The 16,773-nt window shown below is 36.8% G+C and overlaps 1 protein-coding gene across 1 annotated transcript in view; it reads left to right on the top strand.

Annotated features, from left to right (window-relative positions):
• The window catches only part of LOC124262716 (NGFI-A-binding protein 1-like), a 147,756-nt gene that overhangs the window by 111,276 nt on the left and 19,707 nt on the right, over window positions 1-16,773 (top strand). Inside the window, 1 exon segment of the mRNA XM_046697250.1 lies at window positions 1,456-1,572. Coding sequence (XP_046553206.1) covers window positions 1,456-1,572 — 117 coding nt within the window.

Here is a 16,773-nt window from a genome sequence, read left to right as displayed (position 1 = left end):
TTATTCAGTATCCATGGCAATGGTATTTGTTTTTCCTTTTCAAGATAATTTGAATCCCTTTTTGCCCAGGGAAGCCTGGCACTTGTTAATCAGCAGTCAAGGAAAGAATTTGAAATAGAGTTTTTCAATTCACTTTATGAAACATTTCATCAAAGTAAATGAGAAATGTTTGTAATTTGAATCAAAATATCAAAGTCCTGTTCTGCAGTCCCTTTTTTCCTAAAATCCATAAAACCTGCACTCAGTAGCAATGCCTTATTTGATAAAATATAATACTTGCATTTTTGCTTGCATGTTACGAAACCTGTCCTTAGAAGTGGAGTTAGTGCTCTTGTGTTATTGTTTTTTTCAAAATATGTTTTCTATTCAGAAAGGTATCTTGTGTAATAGGGTAGGTTCCACTTCAGGTAATTTTACAAATAAAATTCATTGCAATGAAAATGTATCACTTACTTTTTAAAAAACCCTTGAAAACAGAGCTTGAAAAACAAGTTTTGCCATATCACATAAGTTCATGTCAATGAAAATATAAAGCAATATTTTTTTAAACTTGGAAGATAGAACTTGAGAGATACGTCCTTGCCTTACACCACTTTTAATTCCATATGCAGCATCTGGCTGCTCGAAATAAAATACATATTGAATTATTATACATTACCACAAAAAACAACCATGAAGCAGCACTTCAAGACAACTTTCTGGAGTCTGAAATAAGGCCATGATTATTGCTGTAGGTTTATACAGAATCCATAGTAATCCTGACTGTGCCTTTTCTCTAAAGGGAATATCTTCTGATTTATTTGTTATCGCCTAAGTGATATTTGTGACTAATAGATATTAGAACGAGGGATTTACAAAGCTAGCAATGCTGTCCATGGTGACGTTACTTCCCTGTTGGTCAAGGGGCCTGTCCGTCTGCCCATCCCTGAGCTCTTGCAGCGACATGACTAGGGGTCTGTGTATGAACAGTGGGGGCCCGGGCCGACCCCTGTGGAGGTACGCCTGGGTATTTGGCAACTAATCTTGAGGGGAGAAGGCAGGCTGTTTTTGTTTGAACTTTCTTAAAGCTTTGTCAGGAAGCCAGCTAGTGTGTGTGTCTCTCTTTGTGGCCTGCATTCCTGTGTGTGTCGCCAACTGGCCACGTGTTTACCCTGGGATGTCAGGCCGTGGGGGAGCCGGGGCCCTCTAGGCTGTCACCGGCATTAGATCGGTAGGGAGGCACGTCACCGTGTCATTCCTCCGTCCGGCGCCGCTCCCTCACTTTGATGACGGGGGACAGGCCGCAGTCAATGCTTGGCACATCGTCACAGTCGCCAACCACACCAGAAATTTCATCCACACTCCTACCGTTACAATGTGTTTCCGTACTGGCCGAAACTGCGTCCATGTATGCTGATCCACATCAGTCCCAAATTTGTGCTCAACCTAAAGTGACTTCTTTCTTGGATATTTCAGGGAACTTTTCGGTTGCTATGGCAACCACGCAACCTTCAAATGCCTCGGAATGGCAGCTATATCGGGTGCTACAGCGGGCAAACCTACTACAGTATTACGACACATTCATAGCGCAAGGTGAGTGGTCGAAACGTTTGTCCGTCAACAATTTGCATATCATTTGCATATCACACTTTCGCCCCTATTCATGTTTGTTTCCTAAGCCTACTGCAAGGGTCATCAGTTTAGTGTAGAATTGAATCATAATTGTATTTTTTTTCTTAAGTACAAAAGATTTTTTTTAAATCACATGGAATGGCATCTAAAATCCACAGTTTGAAATTTTCCAGAGGAGTTTTCTGATTTCCTTCAGTGCGACTACCAGACATCGGGGCCGGTATGTCGAGGGCTCTTGTACCTCCAACATCACTCGCATCATGTTAGATTAAAGCTGTTAGGTTAACTGGAGAACAAATAAATGTACACATTTATGTTTGTCACTTTTCAGATTCAGCATAAAAAAATACTTTTGTGAAAAATGTGATGCATTCTACTGGTAGCCTAAGCATTTTCAGCTGTGAAACTATGTTAGATAAGTGTAAATTCCCATGGTTTCGGTGAACATACTGAAGATTTAATACCAGGAAATAACTTTGAGTTTACGTAGACAAGACAAACTGATCAAAAGACAAGCAGTGTTGAAAAAATCACTTTTTACTTCTAATCTTCATTTTGAATAAGGAACTGTCTCAGTTTGACCAATGTGAAGTCCTCAGTATGTGTTGGCACAGGCAGTGCCTGCAAGCATACATACTTTACATCCCTGCCACTGTGAGAATGCAGGCCACAGTTAGTAAAGATTTTCTATTTCCGCAAATATGCCAGATGTGAAAAAAAAGTCCAAGATTGCAAATAATACCAAGATGCAAACATTGATTAATTCTTTGATTTCATTCCTGCCTCCGTAGCTCTGTCCATCCATCTTCAGTCACTTTATTTCCATAGAATGAAAAATAGGATGAAATTTTAAGAAGGACGTCCTTTGCCTTAGTTCATTTGAGCTGGAAATGACTTGGCTCCCTTGAATGAGGCGGAAGTTCTAGGAGGATAGAACTGCTGTTACCTTGGCAGAGCCAGGATTTTTTTGTCATCTGAGGAACTAGTGTTACAGTCGAAGAGATACTTTGTTACATCCTTAATCAATGTTACAGTACCTTACACTGTGTATATCATGAAGCAGTGTTACTTTGTATATGATAATGCATATATCATGAAACAGTGTTACGCTGTATATCATGAAGCAGTGTTACATTGTATATGATAATGCATATATCATGAAACAGTGTTATGCTGTATATCATGAAACAGTGTTAGACTGTGTATATCATGAAGCAGTGTTACATTGTATATGATAATGCATATATCATGAAACAGTGTTAGACTGTGTATATCATGAAGCAGTGTTACATTGTATATGATAATGCATATATCATGAAACAAGCAGTGTTACATTGTATATGATAATGCATATATCATGAAACAGTGTTATGCTGTATATCATGAAACAGTGTTAGACTGTGTATATCATGAAGCAGTGTTACATTGTATATGATAATGCATATATCATGAAACAGTGTTAGACTGTGTATATCATGAAGCAGTGTTACATTGTATATGATAATGCATATATCATGAAACAGTGTTAGACTGTGTATATCATGAAGCAGTGTTACATTGTATATGATAATGCATATATCATGAAACAGACTGTGTATTGTATGTATATCATGAAACAGTGTTATAGTGTGCATTGTATATGATAATGAATATCATGAAACAGTGTTAGTGAAGCAGTGTTACATTGTATAAACAGTGATAGACTGATATATCATGAAATAGTATCATATCATGAAACAGTGTTATGCAGTGTTACATTGTATATGATAATGCATATATCATGAAACAGTGTTAGACTGTGTATATCATGAAGCAGTGTTACATTGTATATGATAATGCATATATCATGAAACAGTGTTATGCTGTATATCATGAAACAGTGTTAGACTGTGTATATCATGAAGCAGTGTTACATTGTATATGATAATGCATATATCATGAAACAGTGTTACGCTGTATATCATGAAACAGTGTTAGACTGTGTATATCATTGAAGCAGTGTTACATTTAGTATATGATGTTACATTGTATGATAATGCATATATCATGAAACAGTGTTATGCTGTATATCATGAAACAGTGTTAGACTGTGTATATCATGAAACAGTGTTACATTGTATATGATAATGCATATATCATGAAACAGTGTTACGCTGTATATCATGAAACAGTGTTATATCATGAAGCAGTGTTACATTGTATATGATAATGCATATATCATGAAACAGTGTTAGACTGTGTATATCATGAAGCAGTGTTACATTGTATATGATAATGCATATATCATGAAACAGTGTTAGACTGTGTATATCATGAAGCAGTGTTACATTGTATATGATAATGCATATATCATGAAACAGTGTTAGACTGTGTATATCATGAAGCAGTGTTACATTGTATATGATAATGCATATATCATGAAACAGTGTTGTATATGATAATGCATATATCATGAAACAGTGTTAGACTGTGTATATCATGAAGCAGTGTTACATTGTATATGATAATGCATATATCATGAAACAGTGTTATGCTGTATATCATGAAACAGTGTTAGACTGTGTATATCATGAAGCAGTGTTACATTGTATATGATAATGCATATATCATGAAACAGTGTTAGACTGTGTATATCATGAAGCAGTGTTACATTGTATATGATAATGCATATATCATGAAACAGTGTTATGCTGTATATCATGAAACAGCGTTACACTGTATATCATGAAGCAGTGTTATATTTTAGATAACCATTCATATATCATCAAACAATGTTACATTGTGTATATCATGAACCAGTGTTACTTTGTATGTTGTAACACAGGTAAAACTGTGTATATCTTCAAACTATGTTACATTGTGTATATCATGAACCAGTGTTACTTTGTATGTTGTAACACAGGTAAAACTGCGTATATCATCAAACAATGTTACATTACTTTGTATGTTGTAACACAGGTAAAACTGCATATATCATCAAACAATGTTACATTGTGTATATCATGAACCAGTGTTACTTTGTATGTTGTAACACAGGTAAAACTGTGTATATCATGAAGCAGTGTTATATTTTAGATAACCATTCATATATCATCAAACAATGTTACATTGTGTATATCATGAACCAGTGTTACTTTGTATGTTGTAACACAAGTAAAACTGTGTATATCTTCAAACTATGTTACATTGTGTATATCATGAACCAGTGTTACTTTGTATGTTGTAACACAGGTAAAACTGCGTATATCATCAAACAATGTTACATTACTTTGTATGTTGTAACACAGGTAAAACTGCATATATCATCAAACAATGTTACATTGTGTATATCATGAACCAGTGTTACTTTGTATGTTGTAACACAGGTAAAACTGTGTATATCATCAAACAATGTTACATTGTGTATATCATGAACCAGTGTTACTTTGTATGTTGTAACACAGGTAAAACTGCGTATATCATCAAACAATGTTACATTGTGTATATCATGAACCAGTGTTACTTTGTATGTTGTAACACAGGTAAAACTGCGTATATCATCAAACAATGTTACATTGTGCATATCATGAACCAGTGTTACTTTGTATGTTGTAACACTGGTAAAACTGCGTATATCATCAAACAATGTTACTATTTTCGTACAGGATGTCATATGGAGGGTAACTGAAATATTTCACCATTAGAATATAGAGAAAGAACAGGCAGCAATGATGGATGATAGAAAAGAAGAGCTGAGCTTCTCTTACACTTTGAACCTTTGTTGAATGACAGTGTCATGATGCATTGCACGCAGTGTCGTGTTATGTTGCAGTGTCATCCGGCGACTGCTCCATCATGCAGCAATGTGATATTGTCTTGCAACCTGAGTATGCACTTGACATAATGTAACAAAAGTGTAATATTGCATGTTACATTATGTTACATTGTGTTACAATTTCATAGTGTTGCACTGGCATGCTACATTTCAATTTAAGTACACACTGTTTCAATTTGAAATTGAACAATGCTTCACTGTTGCCATAGTATGTCACATTGTTACATAGAGTTACAGTTTCACATTGAATCGTTGGGGCTGTGGGGTAGCCTTGTGGTTAAAGTGTTCGTTCGTCATGCTGAAGATCCAGGATTCGATTCCCCACATGGGTACAATGTGTGATGCCCATTTCTAGTGTCCCCTGCCATGATATTGCTGGAATATTGTTAAAAGCGGCGCCAAACCATTCCCACTCCTTGAATTGTTGCCTCCTTTTGCCTTACAATAGCAGAAACATTTTAATTTCACATTGTCACACTGCATCTGACATTGGGAGGGTTAATCATGAAGGTTCACGTTTCACAGTCTTACTTCTGGGACTCAAAGATTCTTATCTCTTGGACCATCTGTGTAAGAATGTATCGATCCAAACTTTTGTGTTGTCGGTCCCATGGAAGTAAGTTCCATGATTACTCACTCAGATTAAAGGACACTGACAGTTACTGCAACTTACAATGTTATGCTATGCCAAAAGACTGCACAGGCATGAATTCTGTACACTCTGATTTGTCAGTTTACGGTGTAAGTTCAGATTTAGTAATTACTGGCCCCAGGATCAACAGCATGACTAAGTACTTATTCCAATCTTTATATTTCTGAGAAATATCTGGAAAACAGAAATACTTTTGCTCCCTTTCTCGTACAGCCGAGTATTAGTTTGTTATAGGTATTGTAGTGCTTACTTCGGAGCCTTGCAGTAGAGATACGTGAAACGGAATCAGCTGATGTGACCCAGCTTGGACTTAATGATGTGAATAAAGATGAATTGATTGAGTGGTTCACATTTTGGCTTGAAACATGTCAAATGATTTTAGTGTAAAGTGTTTATGGTTTAACAGTAACTTTAAAGAGTGTTTTTAGCGGTTGTTTGAATACTCCAGCCTTAAAACACTTTAAATGTTTCCGAAAGATTGATTTGTTTGTTGTGCTCTGATGAGAGTGGGTCAAGTGATAATCACAGATGCTTGTAGGTTTTCTCCACATGAATTTCATTTGCAGTGAATTTAGATTTCCGAATCTGGTTCCAAGCAATGGTGTAGAATGTCTTACACGGCATCAGCATGGCATTAACATTACCATTTACAGAATGAAAAAACAATCAATATCTAAAATATTACTGTCATATCTGGATGTCTGTAAGCTCAACACATTGCTGGTGAGTGTCCAGAATATGTTTGTCAGACCATACCCGGGCTTTTGGTTTTCCAGATGTCTGCGTAAATTCAGTCTTCCCTGAAACTGGCATGATATAACTGAAACACTGTACAAGGTGGTGTTAAACCCAAGTCACTCACTCACTCACTCACTCACTCACTCACTCACTCACTCACTCACTCACTCACTCACTCACTCACTCACTCACTCACTCACTCACTCACTCACTCACTCACTCACTCACTCACTCACTCACTCACTCACTCACTCACTCACTCACTCACTCACTCACTCACTCACTCACTCACTCACTCACTCACTCACTCACTCACTCACTCACTCACTCACTCACTCACTCACTCACTCACTCACTCACTCACCATGTAAACATCTACGACCTGCCATATCTGATGCATCACCGTGCTGTTGTATCACCATCTTTTAAAGACTTCTCTTCTTGTTATTTTTAGCGCTAATATTTTGCAGCTGTGGCAATAATTCCAAGCAACCTCATGCCTAATATAATAAGAAGTGATTGAGCTTTACAGGTATATTTGGGTTTTCGCCAGTCAGCATATTGGTTATCAGTAATATCTAAACAGTCCATACTCACTCACTCACTCACTTCATTCACTTCATTCACTTCATTCACTTCAATCACTCACTCAGCTGGTCTGTCTGTGACACTGCTTTTTGTTACCCTGCCATGTGCCCATAATGTACTGTGGCATATGCACACCTCACACAATACACACACCACATACACACCACACACACACATCCCAAACACAATACACACACCAAACACAATACACACCACACACAATACACACACCACATACACAATACACACCAAACACTCTACACACATGCCACACACGATACACTCAACACACACAACACACTACACACACCACATACAATAGACTATCTACACAATACACATACCACATACACCACACACCACATACACACACAATACACACACCACAAACAATACACATACCACATACACACAATACACACACCACAAACACACATTGATCAAGTGGTCATATTCAAAGGCTTGTATGATAACATGAGGTGGGTCTCTGCTTATAATATCAATCACTAGAAAGTCTACTAGTGCCACAGACTATTTACTAGCTGCCTCCTCCACGCTGGTATACATAGTGCTGAGTGTGACGCTAATAGTCTCGGGGAAAACTTGGCGGTCTTTTGCTTGATGGCATCCAACCAGTGGCGGCGATGAGCCGATAATATGACAGGTCAGGGAGGTTGTGGTTCCTTGTTACTTTATGTTATTCTTACCAATCCTTACACATCGTCTAGCGTTTCAGTACAAATACCAAACACTCCCGATGCTATCGCTTTACTTTGTGCTGTATGTTTTCTGTATTTATAAGGAAATAAATGTTTAGAAACAGTTTCTGTGCCACCTCATATGTTTTAAAAGGTGATTATCTGCCAATCAGCTTGATGAGAGAGATTCCTGTGTGAATGCATGCATAACTGCATCTCTGACAAGTGCTAAGAACTTGTTATTACTTGTTTGAATTCCATATTCATTCCAAGTATTTCTATTGGTTTGTCAACACCACCAACCCACTCACTCACTCACTCACTTGCTCACTCACTCACTCACTCACTCACTCACTCTGGTGGAACAGATCTCCATACAGTATGATAAATGTTCAGCCTTCATATCCACGTGTGTTTTTCTCCGAGTAAAGATTAAATAATGATAATGCATTTAACACATGCAATGACTCCCACACAGAACTTGCCTATGGCTTGAAATGTGGGGGCCATGTTTCTCAAATTTAGTTTCAGAAGTAATTAGTTTCTTAAAATCACTAAAATGGGGCCCAAATCAGTAATGTAAATTTTCAAAATTCAATTTTCAAAAATGCTTGTACATACATAGATACAGTTTTTTGGAAAAGGAAAAGCACTTTTGAACATAAGACAATGAATGGAAATGCTTGGTGAACTATTTGCATTTTATAGCCCCCGTATCTCCAGTTGATATTTTGATGTTATTCAGTTGACTGTTCTTAGCTCACCTGATATGTCACATGAGCTTTTATTGTTGAAGAGTATCTGTTCATTAACTTTGGATATCTTTGACATCTTGGATGTAAAAAAATTTAGCTTAAACTTTGTCTTGTTACGTCTTCATTTCAGGGCATCAATATTTCAATGTTATTGTGGCCATAGCTAGGTTTGATTAAAATGAAATATAAAAATATGTTCTGCAAAATTTATAGAGCCAAAGTCTCAAAACTTGACGTATGAAATGGTCACCATCTGTAGTAGCGAGAAATCCACAATGAAGTGGAGCGCAACACACGTTCTATTAATTTTGGGATATATTTGACCTTGTTAACCATTGCAGTTTGGACCATGCCTTTCATTTCTATCAAAATTCTTTTCTGGCGCTTGAATATCATCTTAGAAAAGACGACTGCATCAATGTAGCTGAAGCACCACACTCATGTTTCCATGATCTTGAATTTGTTAAAGAGCTTTGAATCTGCTTTTAATAAGGCCACCAGAATGTTGATGTTGGAAAACGCATTCATTCTGCTTGGCCATTTCTGCTCTTAATGTAGTGTCAAAATGTAGTGTAAGTTTCTGATTGTGAAAATGTACTGTAAGTCTCTGATTGTGAAAATATAGTGTAAGTCTCTGATTGTGAAAATGTAGTGTAAGTCTCTGATTGTGAAAATGGACTGTAAGTCTCTGATTGTGAAAATGGACTGTATGTCTCTGATTGTCAAAATATAGTGTAAGTCTCTGATTGTGAAAATGGACTGCAAGTTTCTGATTGTGAAAATGGACTGTATGTCTCTGATTGTCAAAATATAGTGTAAGTCTCTGATTGTCAAAATGGACTGTAAGTCTCTGATTGTGAAAATGGACTGTAAGTCTCTGATTGTGAAAATGGACTGTATGTCTCTGATTGTCAAAATATAGTGTAAGTCTCTGATTGTGAAAATGGACTGCAAGTTTCTGATTGTGAAAATGGACTGTATGTCTCTGATTGTCAAAATATAGTGTAAGTCTCTGATTGTCAAAATGGACTGTAAGTCTCTGATTGTGAAAATGGACTGTATCTCTCTGATTGTCAAAATATAGTGTAAGTCTCTGATTGTGAAAATGGACTGTAAGTCTCTGATTGTCAAAATGGACCGTAAGTATCTGATTGTGAAAATGGACTGTATGTCTCTGATTGTCAAAATGGACTGTATGTCTCTGATTGTCAAAATGCAGTTGTGGGTCTGTACACGTCTCTGCCAGACTGAGGTAGCAGAACTATGGCATGTTTGGTTCCCATGATGATGATGATGATGATGGTGATGTCATATTTTGTTCAAATCATTATTGGTTTCTTTGGAGTTTTTAAGAAACAATCAGCAAGATTATTGTAAGATGGTTTTTGTGGTTCAGAGTTGAAGCTATGTGTCAAATAAATTTAACTGTACATTCATTCTTATAGATTGAGAAACAGAGAGGAAAATGAGTTATTTATTTGTTAGGTCTTTACCCGATGATTGTATTAAGTGGCTGGCTTTGTTGTTTTAAACAGTTTGCTATGTATCCAGATGAGGTTGAGTTTTGTGACATTATTTTGTACCTGTCACTATGATAACCATTCTCATACAAGGATAATATTACCCCTATCACCTCTAGATCTGCAGATGTTAGTATCTTATGATATAAAGGATGACGGTTTTATAAGCTGCTACTTACTCTGAATGACCGTGCAGCTTTCTCCAACATAACCACTTCGATTTGAAATGGTATTTTACATGCGTCTTGTGGATAAGTTGCATCTGATAAGGGGTGTTTGTGTGTGTCTAGTGAATAGGTTGTCATATTTACTTCTAATCGGTCGTTGGTCTGTGAAATGAACCAGTCATTCCAACCAACCCACGAGGAAAAGGGAAGCCGTTTTTGTATCCTGGTAGGATATTAAACTGGTTTAATTCACTGAGGATCATTCTGATTTCTTGCTTCATAATTCTTGAATTTTGTCCTCAGTGACTTTCAAACCTGAAAAAAACAATTTTATGATCTCAGGTGAATGTCGTAGTATTTCAGCTTAAGGGTAAATTGCAAATTGAGTCTCAAGGGAGGTTATTTTCTTTTCATTTTTTAAGCAGAGATAGATAGATTACAATATAATTTTACTGATAATACTGACGTGTAATTTTGAAAAATCTCTACATATTTAATGAAGACAACCCCAGTTTGTCTGCTAGGATGTATTGTGGGCCAAAGTTAGAGCTCCAACTTCAGTGTCAGATGCAGAATTCATAAAAAAAAGTAGGAAGATAGTTCCTTCAGATGTTTAATATATTAGATATTAAAAACTGAAAAAAATGCACTTAATGTTGATGAATATGTTTTATATTGGATGTGATCATGGTGATCATAGGCTTATTGATACAATGGTCTACAAACAGCTTGATAAAAACCAGTAAGAAATGATAATTAAGATAATAAATTCAACGTTATTTTGCAACACGACATCAATTTGAGGAGAAAGATGATTAATGTTGTGTGGTCATGATCTTTCTTTTCCTCATGAAAACTTTGAAATTGACTGACTTTCCTATGACAATGGTGAGGTTATTGACAGTTGTATTTATTCAAATATGTTACATGGTGCCTATATAATGGCAGACACAAAGTGGGGATGACTTGTTAGGAGGTCCGGTGTAGTGACTGTAATACAGTTCAAAGTGACATTCAACTCCTAACTCACCCACTATTGCAAAATTGCACCCCTACGCTAGGTCTGTAATAGAGGAAAGTGACCAACTAACACTACTTGTAGTGATGTTCAGCCCCAAACTCTCCTACTGCTGCAAAATCTTTCCCCTACTCTCAGTTCTTAATAGAGTAAAGTAACAAAAGGTGACTCTAGCACTACTTGTAGGGAGGTAGACGAAGACTTAGTCACTGAATATTTATGATTTTATTAGAACAAACAATTCCTTTTAAATTGAAAAGGACACCCAATGAGAAGGGAGATTCAGACCTGAGGAAATCTAGACTTGCTTCACTTAGGGCTTTAGGATTGCAGAAAGGGCTAGGCAGAAGGGAAAATAATGTAGTTCAGGGACTGTGAGACAGACTAGAATTGAAGTTCAAACCCAGACTGACTCACTATTTCCTGTAAAGTAGGCCAGCATGACCTCATTTAGATTACCCTTGAAGAAATTAGCAGCCACATTCCACAGGGTAGTTGTTTATTTTCCAAATGTCGGAGTTGCTGTTGTATTTGGCTGGCTCACCCCACTTTGTACAGAAAAACATGTAGGAGACACAGTATACAGACTGTGTAAAAACAGACAAGGTGGATACAAGTTATTTTCTCAGTTATATATATCTCCCGATAAAACAACTACCGTGGTTATCTCCTCTTTGACGCACTTCCAGGTGTTGATGTAAACATCTTCACAAAAGATGGTGAAAAGAATGTGGTTTTTAATTGTCTCTGTGAAATGAATTAATATTTATGGTCAAATTGTTTTAGAACGAAACATCACAATGGTGACTATATCTTGGAGGCATTATGCTCTTTCTTGACTTTCTTCTAGATACTTTTTCATTGTCAAATTCCTCAGAAGCCATTTATTTAAGCGCTCATATCACAAAATGAAACTGTTTGATTTATGAATGTCAACAAAATCATGCATATTTGAAGAAATCCTGCAACAGTGTTTAGAGTGTTTGCACAACGTTTTTATCCTTTTCTGTAGGTGCAAATGCTTTTCCACATTTTGCACAACACTATTAGTCGAAACCTACAACAAACACACCTGGAAACGATGAACAATTCACATGTCTTGGAAGATAAGATTTCCACATGTTTCAACATTGCCACGTTTCTCAGTTCAAAACCAGAATATCTACTAACTTATGGATTTTACATTCAAAGATGCTCATGAAAAATGTATAACAGAAATAAATATGAATGCGAAATAACCCAATGCAGTTAATTCCTTCCATGATTGCCTCCATGCTGGCAACTGTATGTATTCCAGAATGTTGACTGAGAGAGTTAGTTTGGATGTTTATGAAAAATTCAGCTAAAAATGTAAAAACTAAAAGCATTTCACAGGATGAGTGGAAGCATGTGTCATTCGGTGTACACCTTGCTTGAAAAACTCGGTTTTGATCGTAAGATTAAAACCTTTAAATAACAACACAAGACTATTTGATATTATGGCCTTTTAATTTGTTGAGCTTCGCAGAACTAACGTGAGGCTTTGATAAAAACTTCATATCTCATTTGGCAAAAAGCCTAAGCCGAATATTTGTTGTGGAGAATGCTGAAACAGATCATGTTTTCAATATTTTATTTTTTCCAGAAAAGCGAAGTCCAGGAGATTAAGTAAAGAAAATAAATATCTTGTTTTCTTTTTACAATCATAATAGCCTTTCGGAGAGATATTGTATATAGCAGTGTAGTATTTTCTGCCTCAGTGTAATATTTTCTGGAGTTTTACTGGAGAAATATTGACCCATCAATTCTTGTAATAAAATTCCTTGAAAACTTTTCAGAGAGAGATGATTTAATGGAATTATTTAAAGTTACCTTGAAATAATAATCTGGATTGAAACTAATAGTTTGTTTGATTAATGATTTTACCCTGAAAACATCACTGCATGCATATGAGGATTTGTTGACGTTTTACTGCCAAACAGTGATGCAGCGTTCCGCAAATGCGTTCTTGTTACAGCTGCATCAAAATGCAGCCTGGTTTGGAAATGGGATGAAAAAATTAAAAAAGGTGGGGGAAAAAAGATGGAGGTCCCCAGCAAAATAGTTATGAGCTGGATACGAGATGGTGCCAGAATCTAAGAGGTCTTTTTATGTTGCAGGCTGTCGGTCCGGGAATCGCGCATGATAAATGCAGGCAGAGTCTTATGTAATACAGGCTGCCTCTCTATAACAACGAGAACGGGATTCAATTAGTTCACTTCCCTTTCATGAAATGACCTCGACAAGATCAATGAAGTTATGTTTTGTTAAATGGAATTGTTTCTAAGTTGAGGTTTTTCTAGGTGTCATAAAGCGCAGTGCATTACGCGAAGGGGCGTTTTATACGGGGCCTTCTGCACATGCTCTGCACATCTCCAGTGCAGCCATTTTGCGAATTTGTAATTGCAGGTTTTTTCCTCAAATTCATCATCTTCACTTAAAGTGCAGTGTTTTGCAAGTGTTTTTTGACACATTTGGAAATTTTGACTTTAATGAAGAACACTCGGTTCCGTTGTGATGATTTTCAAATTCCCTCATCTTGATTTGAAATGAAATTTTCAGTTCCTATTAGGCGAAGATCACAGTGACATGTTGTAAAACACGGAAAGCTGGCTTTTTGCTTCCACTTTCAGCCTATCAACTGGGCTGTCTTTTTCCATCCAACATCAACTTTTTTGATGCATATGCATAAATTCATTACTGGTACAAGGCAGCGTCACACAAGCATGAAATGTGAATGTTTTGCCCTGTAAATTACTAGAAATATTAGGATTAGCGTAGATTAAGTTCTGTGCTTCTGCACATTCGTTCTCTCGTCATAAGTTTAATATTTTTAGCTTGGTTATCAGAGCACGATGACATTTTAAGCTCAAACCTCGCTGCATTGTCATCTTTGAGAAATTAACATTTTGTTAACTGTAAAACACAGTACTTGAAATTGTTTAATTTAAACAAACGCAATGTTTAGCTGTTCCAAGAGGGTAAAGTAAGATTGGAATGGTTCTTTCATTTATAATTGGCCATGGAGTGAAGCTGATGTTTTATGACGAAGCCGTTGAAACAAGTTTATGACCTCTTCCAGGTTATAGTTTGAATTTTATCATAAAATGATTGTGGAAAATTTAACTGGCTTTCAAATTTTTAACAGGGAAATGTATGCCACCAAGAGCTGACAATGAGATCAAGAGATGTGCTATTTTTGTGTGCAGCGCAAACGATCAAGGATGTTTAAGCTGACTTAAACAGCATGGCCTGTTCAATCTTCTAATTCTTTCTATAAAGCAGGCTTCATGTTAAGATTGTGTTGTTAAGATATGGGTTGTTAAAGGACTGCCAGTTTGTAGGTACTTATGTGTTTTTGTAGTGCGGATTGTTGATGTGGGTTTTCTCCTTCTAGGATGGTTGAAGTCTGTATGTAAACTTTAAAGCTTCTCCAAATGATTTTTTAAAGTCAGTGAACATGATTTCAATCTTGTTATTCTAACCAGTTTCAGTTTTTATCCACATCTTTGTAATGTAATGATTTCAGTAACTAGATTTTGGAAAATGCTGCTCATTAATTTGGTACTATGTTGTGCCACACTTGGCAATAATTCAGACAGATCATAAAGTGGAGCTCACATAGTTTACCCAGAATCAAACTCAAGACTGCAAAATAACAATCTGACACCTCATCCACAAGGCTACTCAATAACCGAACTATTCCTGATAATGATTGAAGAGCTAAAGTGGCAGAGAGAAAATTTACACCAATATTAGGGGCCAAGTGGTCAAAGAACACTTTTAAATAAATGAATGAATGACAACTTGTCTCGGACACCAGCTGAATTTTAATGGAATCTGAATATTGTCTTTATTATCGTCCCATTGGATGCCAGAAACAATTCATGGGTTCAAATCCCATTTCGCCTCAAGTATATTTCTAGGTTTACAAGCTCAATAGCTCATGGGTTTGACCAGTGTCTTAAACTTCTGAGATCGGCTTCGCTTCTCAGGTTTTCAATGTACACTAAGTTTACAGGTCGTAACAGAACTTGATTATTATTTAATCCAGACTCGATTATTTACAGACCACTGCCATATAGCTGGAATATGGCTGAGTGCTGCGTAAAGCTAAACTCACTCACTCACTTTCGATCTCTCAAAACTATGTGTCTTGACGATATCATGTTATCAAATATATATGTAACATATATTCCATTCTCACCATTACTGCAGCGTCAGGGTCATTTTAAAGACCTTATTGTCTTTGAGACACACTTTAGCCTATTTAGGGCCATGTTCTGCATTCTAGCCTTCCGTGCCCAATTTGTCACAAACTTGAATATATCATATCGCATAACTGACGTATACACTTACTTAAACATCAAGGAACAGTTCTTCATAAAAAGCAGGCCCTTTGTCGGATAATTTGTCACAGTTTTCTTTCATATTTGAATATGTCACCCATAATTCATCTCCTTATTACCAGAGTAGGGAATACATTGATAGAGCCCACCACTTCTTCAACTGTGTCTGATGCACTCTACAAATTTGTCAACTCTAGCCATTTCCCATCAGATTCTTGAATCATGTTATTGGTGTGTGCCCACATAGCTGTTCACAATATTTCCAGATTCAGGAAAACATCTTTGCTTACTTGACGTGGTTGTGAAAACCCATCTGAGTATCAGGTCAAAACAACTCTCTCCACCTCATCCTTGGACATGGGATCAGTGATTTGGATCACTGTCAGACTTGCTGTTGCATTATTGGTCAGAGTCTTGAACCCCAACTTATGGCCCTGTAGAATCTGTGATGTGCCAGTTTCTGGTGTACCCTGCCATCATACAGCTGTAATGCTGCTTGGGGAGGTGGGGTAGCCAAGTGGTTAAAGCATGCTGACAACATGGGTTCAATTCCCCACATGGGTACAATGTGTGAAGCCCATTTCTGGTGTCCCCCGCCATGATATTGCTGGAATATTGCTAAAAGTGTAAAACTAGACTCACTCACTCTAAGCCCATTCTGTACATGTTCTACTGTATGTGACAGAGGGCTGTAAATAAGTCACTGTAATGTTGCTGAATATGACATAAAATCTCTCGCTCACTCACTCACTCACTTACTGATATGACCATGTCCATTCTTAAATCTGAAGAAGGTGACAAATTCATATGACATTAGTTTATTGTGTCCTTCAGCTTGACGGCCA

This window comes from Haliotis rubra, unplaced genomic scaffold, assembly GCF_003918875.1.
Source record: "Haliotis rubra isolate DU_JTF1 unplaced genomic scaffold, ASM391887v1 Scf85, whole genome shotgun sequence".
Lineage (NCBI taxonomy): Eukaryota > Metazoa > Mollusca > Gastropoda > Lepetellida > Haliotidae > Haliotis > Haliotis rubra.
Note: the sequence above shows the minus strand (reverse complement) of the source record. Positions and strands in the feature narration are given on the sequence as shown.